Source organism: Stegostoma tigrinum, chromosome 13 (genome assembly GCF_030684315.1).
Source record: "Stegostoma tigrinum isolate sSteTig4 chromosome 13, sSteTig4.hap1, whole genome shotgun sequence".
Lineage (NCBI taxonomy): Eukaryota > Metazoa > Chordata > Chondrichthyes > Orectolobiformes > Stegostomatidae > Stegostoma > Stegostoma tigrinum.
Genome location: NC_081366.1, coordinates 7,431,927 through 7,458,408, shown reverse-complemented (window position 1 = coordinate 7,458,408; position 26,482 = coordinate 7,431,927). Strand labels below are relative to the sequence as shown.

The following is a 26,482-nucleotide window of genomic DNA, read 5'->3' as shown; positions in this document are numbered from 1 at the left end:
GTTTTTCTTGACTTCGTTTATATCACACATAGAAAAATGCATCCTTGATCTCAAGGGCATGGAAATGAGGAGACGTTTCTTCATCCAGAGAGTGGTGGGCTTGTGGAATTCATTGCCACGGATTTCAGTGGAGGCTGGGACGTTAGATGTCTTCAAGGCAGAGATCGATAAATTCTTGATCTCAAAAGGAATCAAGGGCTATGGGGAGAGTGCAGGGTAATGGAGTTGAAATGCCCATCAGCCATGATTTAAATGGCGGAGTGGACTTGATGGGTCAAATGACCTTACTCCCATTCCTATGTCTTATGGCCTTATAGGAATTATTCTAGCCTCGCCTCTGGAATTCAGCTCTTTTGTCTTTGTTTGAATCAGGTTGTAAGGAGATCAGAAGCTTGGCAGAATACAAATTGAGTGTCACCAAGCAGGTTATGGATAAGGAAGTGCTGCTACATTTTTTTAATAACCCGAGAGTACACTGATGGGGCAATTATTTTGCCAGGTTGGATTTGTCCTGCTTTTTCAGTGTACAGGTTATATATGGACAATTACCCAATTGTTGAGTAGATGCCTATGTTATAACTATACTGGAAGAGCTTGGCAATGGGAATGGTAAGATATGCAGCTCATGTCTTCAATACTATTCTGGCAACATTATCAGGGTCCAAAACCATTGAAGTAACCAATATCTACAACAATTTATTTACATGAAGTGATTCAAATTGACTGACAGGTGGTATCTGCGATGCTGGGGATTACTGAAGGAGGCAGAGTTGGATGAGAGCATTTCCTCCTTGTACAAAGAATAAAAAAAGTCAAAGAACAGTATAGGGCGCAAAAAGGGCCTTTGGTCCACCATGATTGTGCCAATGCATGGTGTCTTTACAAGCTCTAAACATTTTGCCTCTCTGCAGTCTAAATCCCTCTAACCCTGCCAATTCATATTTGTGGCGAGATGCCTCTTAAAACTTGCTAGTGGATTCGTCTCCACCACTTCCTCCGCCAGTAAATTTCAGGCACTAACCATTCTCTTTGTAAAACAAAAGCTTTGCCTTTGATATGTCCTTTAAACTTAATCACTTCTAATTTAATCATATGTCCCCTAGTAATTCACATTTCTATCCTGGGATTTTTGTTTTCCTGACCATCCATTCTATCTATGCCTCTCATAATTTTGTAAACTTCAGTCAAGCCACCCCTCATCCTTCAATGTTCAAGTGACAACAAAACATATTTGTCTACAAAATAGACAACATTCCGTTAAACCATATCCATACCCTCACCAAAGCCTTCACATCCTTCTCGTAGTGTGGCAACAGAACTGTACACAATGTGGCCTAACTAAATTTATGTGCAAATGCAACATGAATGGTTAATTTTCATATTCTGTGTTCTGACTGATGAAAGTATGCATGCTACATGCTTTCTTGATCAATTAATTAAATTGTTTTGCCACTTTCAGGGAACTGTGAACCTGAACACCAAGATCACTCTGTATGTTGATACCACTAAGCATTCCACATTTGCTGTGTGCTTCCTTCCTGCAATAGGCTTTCCAAAATACATTACCATGAATATGTCTGGATGAAGCGTCACCCAATAGCTCTCCACCAAAGTCTATCTCTTTCTGTATCATCTGGTAATCGCCTCACTATTGGCAGCTCCACCAACGTTTGTGTCATCTGTAAACTTAATAATCAGACCACCTACAATCTCCTCCAAATCATTTGTGTATAACAACAACAGGGGTTCCAGCAAAGATCCTTGCAGTGCACGACAGTCCTGTAGATCCCATGTGACATAACGATTTGTATCAGTCTTCTATGAAGGACATTATCAAAAGCTTTGCTCAAGCCCATATCCACAACTGCTATCACCCTGCCTTTATCAATCATCTTTTGCACTTCCTAAAAATACTCAATCATGATGGCAGACAGGGCCTTGCCCGAACAATCATTGTGTCTCCCATTAGTTGGTCTATATTTTTCTGACTGTCTGCTCTTCTTATCCTGAAGAATCTTTTCCAATAATTTCCAAACCTTTTGTAATTAAAGTAAGATCTGCATTTGTGTAGTGCATTACCCTACCTCAATTCATTTCAAAGACCTTTACAACTACTTTGCAAGTTAAGTTGCTGTTATAACGTAGGAAGCCTTGGAACCTCTCCATGCATAGTGAAGTCTCACAAAGTGCAATCTCATAATGGCCAAACAATCGGTTTAAATGGCATTGATGCAAAGATAATAATTGGCCAGGAATAAAGGGGGATCTCTCATGCTTATAGTTTGAATACTGTCTCATGGACTTTTGCCTCCATTTCAGAGAGGATAAAATACCTCAATTTTGCAACTCAGCTAAAAGTCGACACAACCAAAAATGCAGCATTCTTTTAGAGCTGCATTGAATTATGAACCAATGTTTGGTGGTGATATCTTTAGAAAAGGTCATTTCTTTTCTATCTATTTGGCTGGAGTTATTTAGGACTTGCTGACTGTGCTTCATTTATTATGTTTTACTGGTGCCTTAGAGAATGTGCTGCTGAGCTGCCTTCTTGATCTGCTCTGAACTCTTCAGTGTGGTAGATTCACAGTGTCTCTAAGGGAGGTGTTTCTGCGAATTTGACCCAACAACACAAAGAATTGTAGCTGGCAGTGTACCCACATATCTGATGCTCTTCATTCTTCTTGATGGTTGAGGTCCCATGTTTGAAATGTGCCCTGTAAGGATATTTCGTGAATTTCTGACATGCATCTTCTACATGGTACAGAATGCTGCTAATAAGTGTCAGTGCTAGATGGAGTCGGTGTCTGTGGATGGGGTGCAAACTAAATGGCTGTTTTGTCCTGGATGCCGTTAATCTTCTTGAGTGTAGCTGGGATTTCTCATACAGGAGAATGGAGAGTATTCCACTCCACTCCTGAATTTGACTTGCTGATAGAAGACGGGCTTTGGAGAATCAAGCCATGAATTACTCACTGAAGTATTCCCAGTCTGTGACATGCTCCGCTAACCATCAGATTTTTTATGGTTAACCTGGTTCAGTTTGTGCATGCAGTAACACCCCAAGATGTGGACATTGGGGGATTCAGTGATGACAACACTGAGTTTCAAAGTGGATGTGAGGGTCGGGGTGGTGTCGGTTGGAATGTTTCATGTTGGAGATAGATATTGCTTAGCATTTGAAGGTCACAAACTTTTCTTGTTGTTTTTCATTCCAAGTGCAGATACTGTCTAGGATTTGTTGCATTTGGACATGGAGAGCTTTAGTGTCTGAGAAATTATGAATGGAATCATCAGTGAGCAATCTCATTTCTGACCTTGTGATGGACAAGACATCTTTGATGAAGCAGCTGAAAATGTTTCAGTTTAGGATACAACCCAATGTATTTTTTTTAACAAAAACTACAGTCAACATTGTTTAAGTCGCCATACTCCAGTGGCAATATTAATCACAGAAATCATGTGTATATATAAATTAAGGCAAAGTCCATCTTTCCTTTCAATTAACTTCTACTGGGTTTCCAAAGTCGAGGAAAAGACAGGAGTCAAACTCTCCACTGCTGCAGAAAGCCAATATCAAAGCCACCGATTTTGGAACTATTGGAATCGTAGACCAGACCACCACACCACCGAAGTCGCCACAGATGCTATTGTGAAGGCCCATCTCGACATTGAAACTACCACTCAAGTAGACCACTATGCCAGCTAGAATGCCATGCAGAAACTGACTTAAGGAATTAAAGTCATTGCCGAAGACACCGCTGGCCTGGGTCATTGGAATCCAGGGCTGGGCCTTCAATGCTACTGACAATTCTGAACATGCTGAAACAGACCATCACTGCATAGGACCCACAAGGATGTGGCAGCAAAACCACAGGGAATGAACCATATCAACAGATGTCCTGGAATTCATATAGCTGACTTCCAACTACCAGAGCCAAAGTTTCCTTGTGCTGAAGAAGCGAAGATCTCCCCTCTGATTCTTATTGACTATTTTGTTTGGGGCTTCTTTGTGCTTCAATTCATTCATCCTATTTTTTCACATTTCGGGGCAAGTGGGACCAATCGACGGCAAACGGATCTCAACCCAAAACGTCAGCTTTCCTGCTCCTAAGATGCTGGTTGGCCTGCAGTGTTCATCCAGCTCCACACCTTGTTATCTCTAACCCCCATGCAATGTGTTCAATTGTATTCATGCTGTTTCATCAAAGCCAGCTTTCAGGTTTACAGAGGGAAATACCAACAAATCTTCCAATGCTTCTCCTCCACTTACTTTAAACATTCAGCATTGAAGTTCAGTACTCAAGGCATTGCAGGATCTCATCACATGTAGAAAAAAATCATTGGTAATATAAGCACAAGAGAGGCTGATGCAGAAGCGTTTGACAGCGATGGTGTTCTGACGCTGCTGCAGTTCTTTTCCTTACTGTCAGTTGAGCTTCAAAGAAAAAATGTTGGGGAATTCCTGCATTGCATATTTTAGATAATGAATATTTCAGTGACAACAAGCCAGCGGTAGAGCAAGTGGACATTTAAGAAGAAAAAAAAATCACGAAGATGTAATGATTCTAGAGCTATTGACAAATATAGCAAGCTCTCACAGGCAAAATCCTGGCATTAGAAACTTCAGTAGCGACAGTAATCAGTTATTTGTATTCGGCAGCCTCGGACATTATTTGATTTCTTCCCGTGATCAGCCAAATCACTGTATATCTCTCACAAAATCAACTTTATTTTAAATCATTTATGTGTTGGGTAAAATGTGATTGCAAAACATTTCAATAATCCTAATCATGTTTGCCAGCAACTGGGAATTCAGCATTCGACTTCAGAACTTTATGTACACTTCACACTAAATGACTAGTCATTCCATTAATTTTACACTTAGAATTACAACATAAAAATACGACTGCGGATCTACTAGAATCTAAAGGTGCGCTTCTGGTAGAAAGTTTGCAAGAAACTGAAATCTGTTCTATTTGTTCTGTCGTGAATTCAACAGTTAGGTCCTTGACTTCCCAGCGTTTACACACTCTTTCCACTTTTTGCTTTTATCAATAGCCCTGATTAAATCAATTATCACAATCAAATTATCCCCTTTTTCCATTTTACATACTTGGAACAATCTCAGCAGACTTGCAAATAATCCATTAACTAATACTGATAAATTATAAAACAAAGGAAAAATATTATCCAATATTTATATTTCTGAGCAAATGAAAAAAGAAAACAATCTATTCAATCGTTTCAGTTTTAGCAATTGTCATACCTTTTCGTGTTAATTAAATATAAATCGCTACTATGCAGTAATGATCGTACTCTCCTCTGATGAATTGAATAAAATATGTACGATGTGCATAATCATTGCTTGCTGGCTGCACATTGATCATGTTTAACTAGTCCCTTTCTTCTTCATTTTTACTAAAGTAACTCCAACGAAACATAACTTTCAACTGAATAGAGCAAACTATTTATAGTTTCTAATTCGTTGTTTAATATGTAGCTGTCCATTCAAAAACTTTGGATACTTCAAGGCAAGGAAAACAAGAGTGACGTCAAGCACAGTGAAACAAGAGGAAGGAAGTTGAGACTTCTTTGTTTTAATATGCGCACTCTGGATAAGCCAGCCTCCACATTGATATCTTCGGGTTAAGGATCTGCTTGAAATACATAATATCCTGTAATATCATTGGTAATATTCGTCCGCAAAACGCCCCAAATAATTTCTGTACTATATGATCTGGGCAGTACCATCTAAATGAGGATGACTGATACCTGCAACAGACTTAACAGTGCTCCCCAGCTTCTGCTCTGTGATGACCGTGACAGCCATCGCTAAGCTATCATACACGTCAGGGAGCAGAGAAAAAAAAATCAAACGGCAAAATGCATGTGTTAAATAACTTCTTTGCATGCTGAACAGTAGCATACTGGAAAATAAAACAAACGTACAGATTTTTTTGAACGAACAGAGTGACTCAATCAATACGTATCTAAAGATTTTGGTCTCATGATGTTAAATATTTTCTCAACTATAAATTATTCCGAAACTGTCCAGCTTTAAGGAACCTCATTGCAGTTATTGGTTAAAACTGTTTGCGTCGCTGTCTACCAATTAGGTGTCCGGGCACTGCAAGAGATCGGGCCCTCCCATTCAGAGAAACGCAAACACAGTCGAAGAAGAGAAGGAGAACGAGTGAAAAACAGATGCTGTGATCGTATTTGCGCTTATTTTCAGCGATACAAATCTGGCCAATTATTCGCATTTTTCGGTTTAGTATCAGCGACTGTCTTCACTGTAGAACCACGTTCCTGGTTATCTCTTCGCTGGGCAGAGATTTCGATTTTTAAATCGCAAAATCCAACACAGAACAATGGCGAATACGCGGAAGGGCGGAATGTCCTTTATTTGCCTGCTTTGCGTGTTGGACCTGGTTAGGGGACAGATTCGCTACATGATCCCCGAGGAACTGGAGCGCGGGGCCTTTGTTGGGAAGATCACGGAGGATTTAAAACGCGAAGCTTGGGAATTGTCAGTTCATAAATGTCGGCTTGTGACCAGTGAGAGAAAAAAATATATTGAGGTAAATCTGGAAGATGGGATTTTATTTGTTAATGAAAGAATCGACAGAGAACAGATTTGTAGGCAGAGCTCTACCTGTTCTCTTTCTTTTGAAATAGCGCTAGATAATCCGTTAGAAATGCATCGAGTTGTAGTGGAGATACTAGACGTTAATGATAATTCACCGCAATTTTCCAAAGCCGAATTTTCTTTGCAAATCAGTGAGCTAATTGCACCAGGGGCGCGCTTTCCTCTCGAGAGCGCGCACGACCCGGACGTAGGGACAAACGCGATCAGCACTTATCAGATCAGTCCAAATGACCATTTCTATATTAAAGTGCAGATCAGAAGTGATGGGAGTAGGAGTGCTGAGTTGATATTAGACAAGTCATTAGACCGTGAACAGCAATCTACCTTTCATCTTACACTGACAGCTTTCGACGGTGGAATTCCTCCCAGATCTGGCACGGCTCGACTGACTATTATGGTCGTGGATATCAATGACAATGCACCTTTATTCGATCGTGAAATATACAAGTCGACTCTAGCAGAAAACAGCGCTAAAGGTACCTTGGTGGCAACAATCAGCGCGGTCGATTTGGATGAGGGTACGAACGCTGAGGTAACATATTCTTTTACACATCACGTTTCCGAAAGGATTCGCGAGTTGTTCACATTAGAACCGAACAATGGAGAGATTCGAGTTGAAGGGGTACTAGATTTTGAAGAAACAACTGTTTATGAACTGGATGTACAAGCTGTGGATAGCGCTGTACCTGGATTGGCAGGGCATGCCAAAGTTATGGTTCATCTACTTGACCTTAATGACAATTTTCCCGTGATAGACGTAACGTCGGTATCCAGCACGGTCTCTGAGGATACTGCACCCGGGACGGTGATAGCTGTCGTCACCGTTACAGATTTAGATTCGGAGCAAAACGGACAAGTTCATTGTCAAGTTCTTAGGGATGGCCCATTTAAACTGCAAAAGTCTTCAAGGAATAAATTTGAATTGTTAACACGCAATATTCTGGATCGAGAAACAGTGTCATTCTACAACATCTCTCTCTCAGCCTGGGACGAGGGTACGCCCACGCTTTCAGCCCATAGAACTATTCTGATTGAGCTTTCTGACATCAATGACAATGCACCGAGGTTCACACAATCGTCATATAACGCTTATCTGATGGAGAACAACGCTCCTGGTGCTTCTATATTTGCAGTTACCGCTTTTGATTCTGATTCAGACAAGAATGGTGACGTGGCGTATTCTATTTCGGAGAATCGTATGCAAAAGGGTCCTGGATATGTCACAATTAACTCCAAAAATGGTAATATTTACTCACTTCGCTCCTTTGACTATGAGCGATTGAAACATTTCCAGATCCAAGTTGAAGCCCAGGACGCGGGATCGCCCTCACGGAGTAGCACTGCCACCGTGAATGTTATAATCTTGGATCAAAATGACAACGCACCAGTTATTACCTCACCCCTAATGTGGAACAGTTCAGCATTATTGGAGATTAAGTCGCAGGTGGTACATCCAGGGTCCCTCGTAAGCAAAATAATCGCCACTGATGCCGATTCCGGACAAAATGCACGACTATCCTACCAAGTGTTGGAGGGCACTGATTCCAGAATATTTACTGTGGGTCATCTATCTGGTGAAATTAGAGCAACACAAAATATCAGAGAACACGAAATCGTTGCAGAAAGGCTAATTATCCTTGTGAAGGACAATGGACAGCCAAGTCTCTCCAGCACCGCCACGATCTCCTTTATAATCGGAGCCAATGTTACTGACAAATCATCGGAACCCAGTGACAAACCGAGATTATCAGAATATTTTTCGGTACCTAATCGTTACTTAATTATTATTTTAGGATCGACATCGTTTCTGTTTCTTGTTGCCATAATTGTTCTCGTCATCTTGAAGTTTAGACAAGACGGCAGTATTGCTGAAACATGTAACTCCAGCGAACTTTGTCACAGGAGTAGCAGCTGGAATGGTAGTTCTTATCATAGACCTTCTCCAAACGAGCGATTAAATTATGCTGGGCCTGTTCAAAATGAAGGTTACCATTACACCATCTGTTTATCTCCAGAATCATCGAAAAGTGACTTTCTGTTTCTGAAGCCCTATCATCCGACCATGCCATTCAAAGAAGCGAATGTCCGGGGCGCCAATGTGATGAATTAATTTAGACAGCAAGCTTTCGGTAATCAAACTGATGTCGAATATACATTAAGTTTTGGAAAATGAGATAGGTTTTGCACATGTAATTAATTTTTCCTTCGGCATAGAGGTTTGACAAGCTGAATCCATTTCACGTTATCCCATGCCCCGCATGTTTATGATACTGAATATTCCACATTTTTTTTGACAATCGTTGGCAGTACATTTGGTATAAACATTGGCATGAATTCTGACATCGGTTTAAATTTATGCTTCAGTCATTTCCATCTGGGTTGCACTGTTGGATAAGCTATTGCATGTATATTCAAATTGTTACTGCCATAGAGCATAATTTCATGCCTTGGACGCATTCTTCAATAATTACGACGTTTCATGGATGTAAAACGTTTTAAAGAATTCAAGGTGAATTGAAGTATTTACCCTTACAAGTTGCAACAACACTGATTGTTCTGAAGTAAACAATCTCCTTAAAATGGTGCATATTTCCACAAATAATACAGCGACAAGTCTGCTTAATGTTATCTATATTTGCTTCTGCTGTCTTAAGTAATCTATTTTTGGACAAATTGGCTAAACACGACTCATAAGGGAAAACTGATTTAATACCCTTCAGTAACAATGACAGCCTTATAGTTGTATAATCCAGACATTGCGTTCCAATGTATACATCAGTATGCACATGCAAATCTCCCAACAACCAATATTGCTAAAATAAGAGTTTGGACAGAATAAAAAAAAATACAGTATAACGTCAACTAGGAAGCCCTAATGACTGAATTAATGTGAATGGCTTGTTTATTGATTTGGCCCTTGGTATTCACCCAAGTTATGAAGGGAGGGAATTCAGACTTCATAATGTTGTTGAATATCAAGAGGAAGAGTAGAGATCCTTTCTTATTGGAGATGGTCATTGATGAGCAATTGTGTTGTGTGGATGTTATTTGTTACTTAAGAACTCAGGGTTGAATATTGCACCGTTCTTGGTGCACGTGGACACGGATTTTGCATTGTGTGAGAAGTAATGAATGGAACTGAACACTGTGCAACTTGTTGTAAATGTCCCAAATTTTATTCTAATGATGGAAAGAAGCTTATTCATGAAGTATACGAAGATGACCGAAACTCATACAGTGATGTACTGGAGATGATATTATTGGCCTTAAAATCATAAACTTTCCCCTTCCTCCAACTAGTGGAGAGTTTTCCCAATGGTGTATCTATTTTCTCTACCCTCTATTTGCAATTGTTTCTTGTTATCAGGTGGAATGAGTCTAAATTACTGAAAACTGACCGGATAATTGTCAGGACCTCAGGGGAAAGCCAGAATGGGTCATAACTTCTGGGTTGAAGATTATTACAAACATTTCAACTTGCTTTTTCTGCCCTGGGCAGTATTGGTGGTGGAAATAATCAGAGAGCTGACTCATATAACTTCTTATGAAGTGGGACTAGATGGGTCAGTACTCTAAAGCTTTTAGTGAACTGTTGATTGTGCTGTAGTGCACATTTGTGTAATGCGTAATGCTCATACAGCTTATTGTTCATGCCATCATTTTCTGTTACTTCACCAAGTTAATGCATTGCGTGTCATTGCATGTAATAGTTTTTCTTAAATAATTTTCTCTCCTTATTTTAATCAATGCCCGGGTCTTGTTACATGATGGTAATGGTACAGTAACAGTTAGATAGGCCATGAGCTTACATGTTGTGGTGCAATACAATTTTGCTGCAACTGATGTTCCACAGCACATTATGTACATCCAGTTTCTGTGCTGGATAAACCCAATCCAAAACTTTTGAAGTACTACAGAACATGCTTCAACGCGTCTTTAGTGTACTGGAGGTTTTTGTGTGCATTTGGATTGAGCAATGGTCACTCCTACTACCACAGTCATGAGCTGACCCTTCATTAATAGTAAGATTTTCTTCAGTTTTAGGCTTCTTGCCTCCTATCATAGACCCAGTCTGGTATTATGCCCTTCAATATTTGGCCGTCCTATCAATAGTGATTCTATCAATGATTCTTAGCAATTAATATTGAAGTTCCCAACCAGAATCCATCATGTGCCCTCAATGACATTTACTTTCTTCTTTTTGGGAAATAAGAGCTTGACAGCACGGTAAAACGGTCTTTCAGTTCATTGATAGAGTATCAGTTGGAGACAAGCATTTTATTATTCTAATCTCAATTTCCAGCACTCGGCCTGTAACCTTATACTTGTACGTCTGCATCTAAATGCTTATTAAATGTTATGAGGGCTTCTGTCTCCAGCACTCTGACAGACAGTGTGTTCCATAATCCCACCAACCTCTAAGTAAAAAGTCCTGTCTGCCTTATCTATGTCCCTCATAATTTTATACATGTCAGTCATGTTTCCCCTCAGTTTTCTCTGCTCCAAGGAGAACAATTCGAATCTATCCAACATCTCACCATGACCAAAACTCTCCAGCCTAGAAAAAAATCCTGATAAATCTTCTTTACACCCTTTCCAGTGCATTCACATCCCTCCTGAAATGTGAATTCCAGAACTGCACACTGTACTGCAGCAGTGATCTAATCAACGTTTTACATAATTACTGCATAATCTTCCGAAACACCTGTCATAATCTCTTTGCCTTGGCTAACAAAGTATGTCCCATATGCCTTCTTAAGCACTTTCTGTACCTCTTTCTCTTCTTTACGGGACTGGTGGGTATGCAAACCAAGTTCGTCTGATCATCCATACTTCACAAGGTCCTTTCGTTCATAATGTATTCCATTGCCCTGTGGCCCTTCAAATGCATCACTTCACAATTGCCAGGATTGATTTCCATTTGTCACTGATGAGCCCATCTGATCAGGCCATTTTCATCATTCTGAAATCCACAGCTATTCTCCTCGCTAATTACCATCCCATGAATTTCATATCATCTACAAACTTTCTGATCAACCACTCTATGCTCAAACGTAAAATATTTATGCATACTACAAGAGCTATACGCAATACCCTCCCACTTGTGGTAAATGATGTCAAACATGCAGGGTTTTTGAATCCCCAGAACAGGGAAGGGAATAGGTGGAAATTTGAAACACAGTAAGTTTTTTTTTACTGCCCACTGCTGACCTTATACCATGACGCTGAAAGAAGAGCCAAAGTTTAAGAATCCCAGAGTCATTTTCTTCCAGTTTTTAAAAAAATTGGTCAGTCCAATCAGAGGGCAGGCATACCCAGGATTGGTCATGCACGACCCTCAGATTTTGGCTAAAAATGATACGATTTTACAACACCACCACCACCACTAAATCAATGCAAAATGTAATACTTTTCAGTTATTATTCCAACAACTTTAAAAAAAGATTTTATCAATAAAAAAGATATTGATGGTCATTTTCTGTACCAGCCATAGGCTGAGAACTTAGTAAAGATGACCAAATGCTTTATAAAAAGTGGAAGATGTTTAGGAGTATCTTGAGAGAGGAGAATGATAGATTGGCGAACAGGAGAGGGAGAATGGCCTAAGAAGGATAGTTACTGTAAAAAACGTAGATAATATAAGTTGAATTCCGGAAGACCTTCAAAAACTGAGCAATTTTGTTGTTGGAAATCATTGTCTATATTTTCTTCACATTTTCTGGCCAGATTTTATGATTTTAGCTGTTCTTGATGCCCATGTTTACAGTGCTTGGATTTAAGGGGGAGGAGGTGAGAACTGTTAGAGTAATGAGAGATTTGAAGAAAGTAATAGACTGAGTGAAGATAAACATATTATAGATACCGGAGCATGTAGAATGTAATCTCTTTAATATAATCTTGATGTATTTAGGACGAAAGACAGTTTAACCAATAAGGATGCAATGCTAGGTGACTTGAGAAAAAAAGTTTAATAAGGATAGATGGAGAAGGCTGTAAATGTTGAAAGTTGTGTATGGATTTGCATGAGTAGTTTCTGGAACGTCTTTGCTAATTTCATTGGAAGTTTACATGGTTGAGCAAACTGATCAAGCTACCGATGGTTCCGTACAATTGCTCAAGAATAGATGTAAAATCCTGATAATTTTGATTGTTTTCAATGCAGTTTTAATAACTAAATCAATCATTTTATATGCTTTTCAGTGCTGAGGAAAAACCTCAAACACTTCAAATTTCTATGTTCCTGGTCTGTGAAAAAAAATTACATCAAATGGTTGGTCAAAAACAAAAGTCTCGATGTATACCTGTATGTATCTATGTATCTATCTATCTAATGGGGAGGTAATCGCCTAATGGTGTTATTGCTGGACTATTAATCCAGAGACCCAGATAATGTTCTGGGTGTGCATGTTTGGATCCTGCCACGGCAGATAGTCGAATTTGAAGTAAATAAATATCTGCAATTAAGAGTCTAATGACGACCATGAATCTATTGTCAATTGTTGGAGGAACCCATCTGGTTCACTAATGTCCTTCAGGAAAAGAAATTGCTATCCTTACTTGCTCTGGCCTACATGTGACTCCAGACCCACAGCAATGAGGTTGGCTTTTAACTGCCTTCTGGGCAATTAGAGATGGGCAATAAATGCTGCGTAGCCAGTGATGTCCTCATCCAATGAATGAATAATAAGAATAACTCTAAATTCTTACACAAACCATCTATGTACACAATCTTTCCCTATGCAGCAGTGCTACTTGACGTAGGGTAGGGCAAAGGAGACTTTAATTATATTAGAATTACTTGGGATAATGTTAGAGTGAAAGGAATGAAGGAATCACATTTCAGAAATGAGTTCTGGAGAACGTTTGATCAGTATGTTTTATGCTCAATGAGGAAAGTCAGATGCGATCTTTGAAATTAGACTTCGAACTGTGCCAAGAGAAATCTGACAAAATGACTGCAGAAGTGTGTCCACGCAGAGACAATGGATAGAGTGAAAATTAAAGACAGGAAGTACTTGAAAAGCTGGCTGTTCTTAGGATAGGTAACTCATCAAATTCATATGGCTTGAAATCCAAGTTTCTGAAGGAAGTGAAGTTGGAGGTAATTAGAGAGATTTTCATAATCTCCCATCCCCTCCTTGTCCATGGGGAAAATACAAGAGCGTTTGCAGTGTGTCAAATGTGGCCTTGTCGAGAAGGGATGTAAGGGCAATTCTAGCAATAACAGATAGATAGTTTAACTTACATAGTGGGAATGGTATTGTGAACAATATTCAGGGGAACAAAACAGAAACTTTGCAGAGTCTGATGTAATTAAGGAATCTGCACATGATTGTAAAAGGTTTCTCATGCTAACTTACTTTATTTAATGCATCAGTCAAACCATAGAAAACGCTGTTCTCTGCTGCTCAATTGGACGTTCTCTACACGTATGTTAAAGAAGCATTTGACAGCAAGAATCATGACCAAACTTGAGGTAATAGAACTGAAGGACTGCAGTCCAGTTGGATGAGAAGCTGTATGAAAAAATGTGGAAAAAACCCACAGTAATTGGTAGTTTTCCATCTGGAAGGAGATAAGCAATTTTGCCAACAAACAAGTGCAGGAACTGTGCTTTATTTCTTATCTCTTACGTTTTTAAATGCAGATCAGAAATTCAACTTGTCATTTATGTCAAACATGGAGGCATGACCAACGTTAAGGATAATATGCATCATTTGCAACATGATATAAATAGGCTATCAAATGAGCAGGCTTATGTCAAATCCAATGCAATGTATAGAAATATTGTGCAATTCATGTTTGAAGGTGACAAGATGCATTGAGACAATGTTTAATGAATCTCATCGCTTCTTGGAATCCATGAAGTAAAGAGAGCATATGGATGGCATTGATAAAGCTCGAACAGCAGAAATATGCCAGGTTCTGCCAATCACATTTTAGGAAGGCAGAGTGAGAATTTGAGAGATTGCAGAAGACTGTGGAATTTTAATCAGAGCTGGACTGGACTATTTGGTGCTCCTGTCCTGAGAACAAGGGAGATTTTGAGAAAATTACAACCAATCATGCCGGAGTTTGAGTAGGATAGGCCAGGACATCTCTCCCTATCACTGTTAATGAAAAGGGCCTATCATTATAATATTCCTACAGTGTGGAAACAGGCCCTTTGGCCCAACATGCCCACACTGTCCCTCACAGCATTCCACCCCTATAATCCAGCTCATCTACACATCCCTGAACACTATGGACAATTTAGCACGGCCAATGCACCTAACCTACACATCTTTGAAAGTGGGGGAGGAAACCAGAACACCCGAAGGGAACCCAAGCAGACAGGGGAGTGTGTGCAAGCTCCACATACAGCCCAAGGCTGGAAGCAAACACAAGTTGCCAGTGCTGTGAGGTAGTTGTGCTAACCACTGAGCCGCCATGCCGACTTCGGGGCATGGGTCTATTGTTGGCCCAAATATGCGGGTAGAATATTAAAATTGCATCTTTTATACATGGATAAATGGAAGTCACCTAGCACTCCCTACACAATGCAAGCAGAAACAATTAATTTTTTTGCTAAGCAAATTGGAGGGCACCAGAGAGAAATAAATTTGTAATCTAATGGGCATTGAGCTGCAGGTGGGATAGCCTAGAATCTCTGGGATAAATTGCCTTCTTCTCTGCCATTATTGATCATGAATCCATGGCTCTGTCGTTGAGCTCTTTTCATATTCTAGAAAAAAAAGGTGTTTTAAAAAAATGTACACTGCTAAGTTAAATACAGATTTACATTTACATACACATACATATATAAAGCATTTGCATTTTCACCACTTGGCCAAATAACTGTGCTCAATGCATCCAATGTGGAATGCCAAAAATTCAAACAAGATGTTTTGACATTTTGGAGGGAGAAAGTGGAATTGTTCTGATTGCTTCTACAGAATAGCAATAAACAAGTTTCTAGTTTGACGCTTTTCTGTTTATTATCTGTTGGATACTGCCAATGAACTCACGAAATCCTCAGTCATAGTGAACTGACAAATTGTCCAATTACTTGATGTAGCAGTCCAAAACTGAAATGTCGTTTTTACAAATCTTTTCTAGAAACAAAATTACACTTACCTATGCCGACCAAAAGATTTTAGTTGCATAGTGTTAATTCTCGTTGTTTTCCATCAGGGGAATATTATTTTGACAGTCAAGCTTTAAGAATAATTTGATCCCACTGTTGCACCAGGCTGCCTGCGTCGCTGTGTACCAATTAGGAGCTGAAACGTTGCAGGAGATCTACCCCCTCCCCCATAAATGCAGCACAGAACAGGAACGGAGAGAAGGAGAGAGAGATGCTGTGTTTGGTCTACCGCCATATTCAGACATACGGCTGAGGTTTTGTGCTTTTATTTCTCGCTTTAATATCATCTATCTAATTATATCGTAGTAATACAGTTTATTTAAAGGATTGGGAGGGACCTCGTTATTTTAACAACAAAATCCAGCTCAGAACAATGGCGAATGTGCACAAGGGCGGAACGTCATTTATTTTCCTTCTTTGTGTGCTGGACCTGGCTTTCGGACAAATTTTCTACTCGATTCCGGAGGAACTGGAGCATGGAGCCTTTGTCGGGAATATTGCGGATGATTTAAAATTGCACGTTTGGGAATTAAAAGGTCGTAACCTTCGGGTGGTGTCCGATAATGCAAAGAAATATGTGGAGGTAAATCTGGAGAAAGGGATTTTAATTATCGCCGAGAGAATTGACAGGGAACAGGTTTGTCGACAAACATTTGCTTGCTCACTTTTTTTAGAAATAGCGCTCGACAATCCGTCGGAAATGCATCGCGCTGTCCTTCAAGTAATAGATATAAATGATAATTCACCCAGTTTTGAAAAGAACGAATTTTCATTGGAGATCAGCGAATTAATTACTCCAGGGTCACGCTTTCCGGTCGAGAGTGCGCATGATGCGGACATGGGCAGAAACACAATCAACAATTACTATATTAGCCCAAACGATCACTTCAGCCTCGAAGTCGAGTCAAGAAGTGATGGGAGTAAAAGCGCTGAATTGTTGTTAGAGAAGCCATTGGATCGTGAACTACAGTCTCGCTATGACCTCGTCCTGACGGCCATCGATGGGGGGAGTCCTCACAGATCTGGTACAGCTCGAATTGTTATTACAGTACTGGACAGCAACGATAACGCACCTGTTTTTGATCACGAGATATATAGGAGCAGTATTGCTGAAAACATGCCTCAGGGTACACTAGTGGTAAAGATTAACGCTGTTGATATAGATGAAGGAACCAACGCCGAATTGACATATCATTTCACAAGACACGTTTCCCAAAAAAATCGCAAACTGTTCAAATTAGATTCCGTGACGGGAGAAATTGTAGTTCAAGGAGTACTGGATTTTGAAGAATCTCGTGTTTATGAACTTGATGTACAAGCAGTGGATAAAGCTCCTTCCTATATGGTAGGACGTGCCAAGGTTCTAGTCGAGCTAATAGATGTGAATGATAACGCACCGGAGTTAGAGGTAACGTCTGTATCTAGAACAGTAACCGAAGATGTGCAGATTGGAACCGTGATTGCTGTAATCAATATAGCTGACCTAGATTCAGGACAAAATGGTCACATTTACTGTGAAGTTCCAAAGAATATTCCATTTAAACTTCAGACGGCTTTGAAAAACAACTATAAATTAGTCACAAGTGGTGTTCTTGATCGCGAAACGACCCCGCTGTATAACATTACAATTTCAGCATGGGACGGAGGCACACCCCCGTTATCCACGCACAGGAGCATTTTGGTCTCTGTTTCGGACATAAACGACCAGGCACCGAAGTTCACACAGCCGTCATATAATGTGTATCTGATGGAGAACAACACTCCTGGTGCTTCTATATTTGCAGTTACCGCTTTAGATTCTGATATAAACAAGAATGGTGAAGTGACGTATTCTATTGTGGAAAATCATATGCCAAAGAATCCTGGATATGTCACTCTTAATTCCAAAAATGGTAATATTTACTCGCTTCGCTCCTTTGACTATGAAGAACTGAAACAATTCCGGTTCCAAGTTCAAGCCCGGGACGGTGGATCACCCGCACTGAGCAGCACTGCCGCGGTGCATGTTATTATCTTGGACCAAAATGACAATGCGCCGGTTATTGTCTCACCCCTAATGTGGAACAGTTCTGCATTATTGGAGATTAGACCGCAGTCAGTTCATCCAGGATATCTAGTTTCCAAGATAATCGCCACTGATGCCGATTCTGGACAAAATGCACGGCTTTCCTACCAAGTGTTGGAGGCGACCCATCCGAGTATGTTTACTCTGGATCCCCTGTCCGGACAACTCAGAGCAACTCAACATTTTAGGGATCAAAATATCACCAATGAAAAGTTGATCGTTTTGGTAAAAGACAACGGGCAACCGTGTCTATCCAGTACTGCCACAATCTCTTTTACAGTCGCATCCAATGTTACAGAGAAATCTTCCGAACGAGTTTCTGAAGTTAAAGATTCTGATTATTTTTCGAACTTAAATCGCTATTTAATTATCATTTTGGGATCAACTTCGTTTGTGTTTCTTACAGTCATTGTTTTCTTGGTTGTACTGAAGTTTAAGCAAAAGAGTAATATTGCTGAGGAATACCGCACTCCAGTTTCTTGTTACAGACAGCGAAACTCTAATGATACCTCCAACTCGATGCGTGCGGGGAACGAGTCTTTAAGCTATGGTGGTCCTGGTCAGTGCGAAGAATTTGGCTATACTGTGTGCTTAACTCCAGAATCGTCCAAGAGCGATTTTCTATATTTGAAACCTGTCCACCCCACTTTGCCCTTCAACGAAGTGAATACCCAGAACGCCAAAACAATGATTTAAATCAAACAACTATATTCATGCGCACAGGTAATTCTCTTCGAAGAAATAGTCTTTCTTTATGTGTTTGCTGAGCGAGTATGTTTCGCATAATTGACTATATCCTCATTTGGCAGGAGACGGTATGATCGACCAAAATACCACTGTCGTTCCACTGGTCCGATATGAATATGATGAAAAATATTCCTGGCATTTTAAAAAAGTTCTGAACAATACATTATATATTATGGTTGGCATGGCGCAGGTTTCCCCTTACTTCAAATTATGTCTGGATGAATAGCGTATTAATGTGGCTCTCTGTGTTTTCTCTCTCCCCTGTGTCATTTTTTGCATCTTTTTCAACTATAGTAAGCAGGGGAACGCAAATTTTCAGGACCTGGAATCTTTCACAGTTGAATGCAAAGGTTCATGGAATAAAGAAAAAGCTTCCAATATGAAGCTGCCCTGAATTTTTTGCTTTCCCCCCATCATTTGTAGTCAGCACACTGAATTAAACATGTGACTATCACCCTCCAGTAACATTATTAGCGCAGTCAAGCTGTTATCTCCAGAACTTCACAAATTATCTGCTCATCCATTCATTAAAAAAAGTTATATAATCGACATCATAAGGAGAAGTGTTGCTGAGGTGGGATGCCACTGCACCAATATTGTACCGCACCACCCTACTGTTCTGGGGACTCTAGTTCGAATTCCACATGGCAGACAATGAGCTTTGAATTCAATAATAATGTGTAGTAAAACTAAAAGCGAAGTTAATAGCGACCATGTGACAACTTTTGTTCAGAGAAAAACAGTTGATTCACTAACGTCCTTCAGGGAAAGAACGCTGGCGTCCTTAACTTGTGTGGTCTACTTGTAGTTCCAGGCCTGTATGCTGACTCTTAGCTGTCTTCTAGACAATTAGGGATCGGTAACTGATTCCACCCTAGCTCGTGGCGTCAACGTACCTTTAAAAAAAAATAAAGCGTTGTGTCAGACTCAATCTTTTCAAAAAGAAACTGTTTGTTATAAGTTGTCAGTCTGAACATACATTAACCGAATTCACTTTCTGAAACTGCATGGACAAGATATCCATAAAAGTACATCGTTAGGCTGATCACAGCTTGAAATCTGTATACTCCTGAAAGGGGACGCGTGAAGCTCACATGACACTGTGCCTCATTATAAAGATACAACCCCAGTCGAACGAGACGACATTTGCAAAACCCAGTTATTCCATGTGCATGTATAGATAGAATAACTGCTGCGAATTAAGGACGAAGGAACCTAGGCGCTGGAAATTTGGAGTTCTATCTAAGCAGATGAAGGCTGCTGATCAATAAAATATCAATAGAATATTCAACAAGAAATAGAAAGGGGAATGCGATATTATAGATGACATTCACAGTACTTCCACTTCAATGGCGTAAGCATGGACGTATTTTAATCTGAAAAGAAGCTTTTTGGTTTAAGTGAACTGTATTTTTTAACAAAGTACGCTCTATCATTGCATCAGCATACCACATGCTCGGCGCGCCGGTGCTACCAGGGTAACGAAACATTTATACTGAAACGCACGGGCTCGGTGAGCTCGTCGACAACCTTATCCACAACCGGAGGTACCAATCTTCTCGAAAACTTTAAAGTACAATCATATATGATGTTTGAGTTCATGCAAAATAACTTTGAAAACTGTGAAAACATTTTCCACGGAAGCATGTTAATTAATAGAACAATTCGTGATGTTTAATATGAACCAGACATATGTAGGAATATATTTAAGAATTTATTTAGACCTTGTATATCGTCCAAAGTCCATAGCTTTCAGCCGATCAACATGAAAACCGTAATCATCAGATTAAGCTAGCAAAATCAAAAATAATACTCTGTAAAATGAAGCATACATCGCTATCTCATGTCTATCATGATCACAAAATATGTTTTTAATCATCGGTAAATGAGAATTCGTTGACAATACAAGTATGCTTTGCTGAGGTACACTGGAAATTTTGATGTGCATTGTTTTAACATATTTACAAACACTATTGAAACGCAAGCTATCAACGTCTATGAGGTACAAGATATTTCATATCTTCGGCGGACTTCTAATTTTCAGTTGGTTGTCTTAGAAATGCATTTGGAATAGCCTGGCTTTAAGAACAGCCGATGCAATTATTGATTGCGGCACTTCGTGTTGCTGTCTACCAGTAAACAGCTGTGACACTTCGAAGGATCTACCCCTTTCCTCCTATGAAAGAAAGAACAGAAGGAAAGACGCAGATCCTGTCTGCGTTCATGTGATGCGGCCATGCTCAGCAAATCTGCAGAAGTCCCGATCTTGCTTTCCTAGGTTCCATGTTTGCATATGGATGTATAAATTACACAAGATGCTGGTTCTCATTTATTGTTAAAGATATTTTGAGGTTTTGCAGCGCACTCTAGCGTGGAACAATGGTGACTGCCCCGATGTGGGGGGTCTATTTCGTCTTCCTGCTTTGTGTGTCTGATCAGGTGTCTGGATAAATTCACCATTCGACACCCGAGGAATTGGAACATGGTCATTTGTTGGGAATATTGCTGCAGACGTACTTTTTGGAAATATCGGCTCGCAAGTTTTAGCTTGTCTCTGATGAAAGGAAACAATACGAGGGGGTAAGTCTGAAAGATGGATATTTGTATGTTTATAACAGAAGCGGCAGACAACAAAAATGCAGGTAAAACCTTGCTGTCGTGGAGTTACTCGCTGTAACTCCGAAAATGATGATTAAATAACGATTTCAATCCCGAAAACATTCCAAAATACAGTGCTCAGAAATGTACTGGTCACTCTAGTTGAAACTTAAATAAGGTTGAGTAAATGGTTACCTCACCTTTCTTTCTTTTGGACTCCTTTGCAAAGCCAAATATCCCACTTGTGTGATTAGAACGCCTCCTACCGTGTAAGACTTAGAAATCTATAAGGCCATTCGGCTCATCGAGTCCACTCCGCCATTTAAACATGGCTGACGGGCATTTCAACTCCACTTCCCTGCACTCTCCCCGTGGCCCTTAATTCCTTGTGAGATCAAGAATTTATCAATCTCTGCCTTGAAGATATTTAACGTCCCAACCTCCACTGCGCTCCATGGCGATTCCACAGGCCCACCACTCTCTGGCTGAAGAAATGTCTCGTCATTTCCGTTCTAAATTTATTCCGTCTAACTCTAAGGCTGTGCCCACGGGTCCTAGTCTCCCCGCCGATCGGAATCAACTTCACAGCGTCCACCCTTTCTAAGCCGTACATTATCTTGTAAGTTTCTATTAGATCTCCGCTCAACATTCTAAACTCGAATGAATACAGTCCCAGGATCCTCAGCCGTTCAACACACGTTACCGTGGCAGCACTGTGGCTCAGTGGTTAGCACTGCAACCTCACAGCACGAGGGACCCGTGTTCGATTCCAGCCTCAGGCAACTCTCAGTGCGGAGTCTGCACATTCTCCCCGTGCCTGCGAGGGTTTCCTCCGGCTGGGTGGATCGGCCCTGCTAAATTGCCCGTAGTGTTCAGAGGTGTGTGGGCTATAGGGGGAATGGGGCTGGATGGATGCTTCAAGGGGCGGTGTGGACTTGATGGGCCGAAGGGCCTGTTTCCACACTCTAGGGAATCTAATCTAAACCTACCATTCCAGGGATCATCCGTGTGAATCTCCGCTGGACACGTTCCAGCGCCAGTATGTCCTTCCTGACGTGTGGGGGCCCAAAATTGGACACAGTATTCTAAATGTGGCCTAACTAGAGCTTTATAAAGTCTCAGAAGCACATCAGTGCTTTTATATTCCAACCCTCTTGAGGTAAAGGACATTACATTCGCCTTCTTAATCACGGACTCGACCTGCAAGTTAACCTTTAGAAAATCCTCGACCAACACTCCCAGATCCCTTTGTACTTCTGCTTTATGAATTTTCTCGCCGTTTAGAAAATAGTCCATGCCTGTATTCTTTTTTCCAAAGTGCAAGACCTGGCACGTGCGCACGTTGAATTTCATCAGCCATTTCCTGGGCCACTCTCCTAAACTGTCTAATTCTTTCTTCAGCCTCCCCACCTCCTCAGTACTACCTGCCTGTCCACCTATGTTCATAGCATCGGCAAACTTCGCCAGAATGCCCCCAGTCCCTTCATCCAGACCATTAATATATAAAGTGAGCAGCTGCGGCCCCAACACTGAACCTTGTGGGGCACCACTTGTCACCTGTTGCCATTCCAAAAAAGAGCCTTTTATCCCAACCCTCTGCCTTCTGTCAGACAGCCAATCCGAAGTCCAAGCCAGTAGCTCACCTCGAACACCATGGGCCCTCACCTTGCACAGCAGCCTCCCATGAGGCACCTCATCAAAGGCCTTTTGTAAGTCTATGGAACGTAATTCCCTCTATTCGCTACTGCTCTAAAATACAATCTCTGAGTTTGTTTTTTTGATAAGGTGAACCATTCAACAGTTAATTGCATCGATATGCGTTGACACTTTACCCAGTCTGGTCTTATTCTACTGATGTCAGTTACTCGACTCCACACCATTTACTACATTGCTATAATGCACGATCTGCAACATTCCGAATCAAATTTGTATATCCCAGCTGCGATTATTTTGAATAAAGTGATAAAACCTGTGATTTATTGTCAATTATAGCTACTACTCTTGGCTTTGTTGATACCTATGAAAGGAAAAAACTAATTTTCGATTATCAATACTTTATGCTCTGACTCTTTAGCAAAGAAGATAGCCTAATCCTTATTCTCCTATTTTCAGAATAAATCACTATGTATTAACTTATCATTTGCAAGTTGGATGTCCGTATATGCTGCAGTATTTTTATCACTCAAATAATTTATTCAGAAATTATTTATATTAATTATTTTATATTATTTATTCAGAAATTCACCAAAAATCCTCAAACAGTACCTTCTTCCATTGAGACCAGTTCCATCTAGAAGGACAAGGGCACCAGATACGTCGGAACAGCGCCACCTCCAAATTCCCCTCCAAGTCACTCACCAACCTGACTTGGAAATATATCACCATTCCTTCACTGTCGCTGGGTCAATATCCTGGAATTCGCTCTCTAATAACATGTGCATAACTCACAGCAGGAGGACTGCAGCGATTCAAGAAGGCTGCTCATCACCACCTTCTCAAGGGTAACTAGGCATGGGCAAGGAATGCTGGCCAGCCAGCGACGCCCACATCCCACAAATGAATGGGAAAAAAAAGACAAAATTTATCTTTTAGAATAATCAATGATGGCAGTTTCTTGTTAGATTATGCTTCATTAAGTAGGAATTATTATTGTGCTCGATAATAGCATGTTGTAGCTTTAGTAAGTGACATAATTAATCAACCCTGCCCTATTTCCACATTCCCCTTTTAAGTGCGAGCATAAAATTTTGCATTACTCCAGGTCTCTGGAATCTTGCTCATACATCAAGTACCGAGCAATTTGCTGGTTTATCCAATAGTCCATTACTTTACATAGCCAGATTCTAGTACTGGTAATTCCGCACGTCAGGATATTTCAGTGTATGACAACTGTACTGCCAATTTCCTAAATCCCCAGTTCTTGGAATGTGTCTCGTTTGTGTATTGTTGGCTTGGCTTTCATCACAGTGGACCCATTTTCTTCTTCTCACAACGAACTTTCACATTTATTTTCCATGTCTATTATCCATTGATAATGCTCTTCATTACCTTTGCCTTTTACTCTTGAAGGCAATGGCTTCGTTGTATCATCACTCGACTGTGAATCCAGAGATTCCTTTGTTTTGGGGATCAGCGTACACAACCTGCCCTGGAAGATTTTGAAATTAAAGTTAAAAAGTAATTAGAATTGGGAGTTTGATTGGGACCACGAATCCATTGTCTACTCTCATAAAAAAAATCTGCTTCAGTCGTGCTCGTTAGGGAAGTAACCTGACATCCTTACCTGGTCTGGAGTACATATGACTGCAGACCCACAACAATGTATTTTGACTGTTAACTTCACTGTGGGCAATTAGAGTTGGCAATAAATACTGGCCTAGGTCAGAAACGCCTACATCTCGTGAGTGAATAAAACAAAATACACACCATCTCTTCTATTTTGACCTCATGCCACCTCTGTCATTAGCTTAACGAAAACAGAATTTTCAAGCTACTTTTCAGTTTTGAAGATGTCATGCTCGACTACTTAATTCTGTTTCTCTCTCCACTGATGTTGCCAGACTTGGTGTATTTCTAGACAACTCTTCTATCACTTCAATAAACTGTTTTTGTGATAACAACGCATTGCAATACCTGAGTGATGAAAGAATGAAACTGGGCATTTGTTTGATTCAATTTTAAAAGTAAATACATATCTTCATATTCCTCTACCTTTTGTTGTATCCACTGTTATGATGGTACTTTAGTGCGTGTATACATTAGATTGAGCAGTATCTGTGCGTGGCACATCTACTTATAACTGAACCCTCATTGTTGGTAAAACTACTGTTTTTCTTTCAAATGTCAGGTTCAATGACGAAACAACCTATACATGAACAACACAGTGTGGAACTGGAGGAAGACAGCAGGCCAGGCAGCATCAGAGGGGTCTAAAGAAGTGTCCCGACCCTTTCCTAATCCTTTGGTACAGTGTTCCTTCAGCTGCGCGCTATGTTATATCTGACTCCAGCATCAGCAGTTCTTACCATCTTGGCACGTTGACAACCTAGGTAATTTTCAGGAAATAGCTGTAACTGAAAAGGCCATGAATTTTGAAAAAATGTAATTTATGACAATTAAACAGAATGTACTAAATATGATTTTGTCTTCCATTTATTGCACATAGGTAATAAACTTTGACGTTGTGAAAAGTTAGCAGTGAACATTAAAAAAGAACTTCCAAGGAAGAATTCAATTTAGGCGTTGCATATTCTGAAAGACTCAGTTTCCACTTGCACAGATTCCATTTCCCTGTGAGAGGAGAAATTCACCCTCATCTCTGTCTTAAATGGGCGTCCCATTTCTCCAAGATTATGCCTTCTGGTATGAAAAGAGCAAGATTCTTCTAGAGGCGATGCCTTCTGGTATGAAAAGGACAAGGTTCTTCCAGTAGAGGAGACAACCTCTTTGCAGCAATGCTATGAAACTCCTAAGAATACGACATAGTTCATTAATTTGCCTTTTATTTTTCTAGACTTCAAAAAGTAGAAACACATCTTATTGAAGCTTTCTGCAAAAGAAAATCCGTCCAGACACAGTGAACTTTATTTAACCTCATTTGGACTGCTTCCAATGCCAGCATATATATTCTAGGGAAAGGGGCGAAATTGCTTTCAATAATCTACATGTGGTGTGCCGACTTTTACCAAGAATCCCAATTGTCATACTGTATATCTTTGAAATAAAGACCAGCAGTCCATTGACTTTCCCATTATCATTTGAGGTTAGATATTACCTTTATCTGATTCCCGCTTGAGGATCTCCCAATCCCTCTATTCTATAGCTTCCAGCAGTTTCTGTCTATTGAAATGATATTCAACTCCTCTATTTTCCCGCTAAATGAAATGACCTCACGTTTTCACCATTACATTCCAACTGCCAATTTCTTGATCACTCAGTTAACATATGCTGCCTCTTTGTGCCATTCTTACCACTTGCCTTATCGTCTACACATGCATCTTCTGGAAATGTGACTACAGTACACTCACCTCCAAGCCCCTCTGTCATTGATATGCATTTTAAATATATGTTATCCCAAACATGGATCCCTGGGGCCCTCTGTGTTTTGCTGGTTTTGTTCTGAAAATGCCCTTTTTATTCTTACTCTTTTTCTTCTGTTAGAAAGCCATGTTCATGTACTATGACTAACATCATTATATTAAACAACTTAATGTAGGGTACTTTACCCAATGCCTTTAGAAATCTATATATATTACATCCACTAGATTTCATTTGTCTTTCCTGTTACCTCCTCAAA

The 26,482-nt window shown here is 40.2% G+C and overlaps 2 protein-coding genes across 2 annotated transcripts in view; both read left to right on the top strand.

The window, feature by feature from the left end:
* The first annotated feature begins 6,180 nt into the window (after window positions 1-6,180).
* On the top strand, window positions 6,181-25,271 carry LOC125458409 (protocadherin-10-like). Its single transcript, XM_059650546.1, has 2 exons — window positions 6,181-8,778; window positions 25,034-25,271. The coding sequence occupies exon 1, from the start codon at window positions 6,372-6,374 to the stop codon at window positions 8,757-8,759; it is 2,388 nt and encodes a 795-aa protein (XP_059506529.1). The 5' UTR covers window positions 6,181-6,371; the 3' UTR covers window positions 8,760-8,778; window positions 25,034-25,271.
* Window positions 15,807-26,482, top strand: part of LOC132210462 (protocadherin Fat 3-like) — a 118,108-nt gene continuing 107,432 nt past the window's right edge. The window contains exon 1 of the mRNA XM_059650531.1: window positions 15,807-18,519. Coding sequence (XP_059506514.1) covers window positions 16,150-18,519 — 2,370 coding nt within the window. The 5' untranslated portion in view covers window positions 15,807-16,149. The remainder of the gene's footprint in view (window positions 18,520-26,482) is intronic.

Excerpts from the sequence above, each read along its gene's own strand:
- LOC125458409 (XM_059650546.1), top strand. The coding sequence starts at position 6,372 with ATGGCGAATACGCGGAAGGGCGGAATGTCCTTTATTTGCCTGCTTTGC.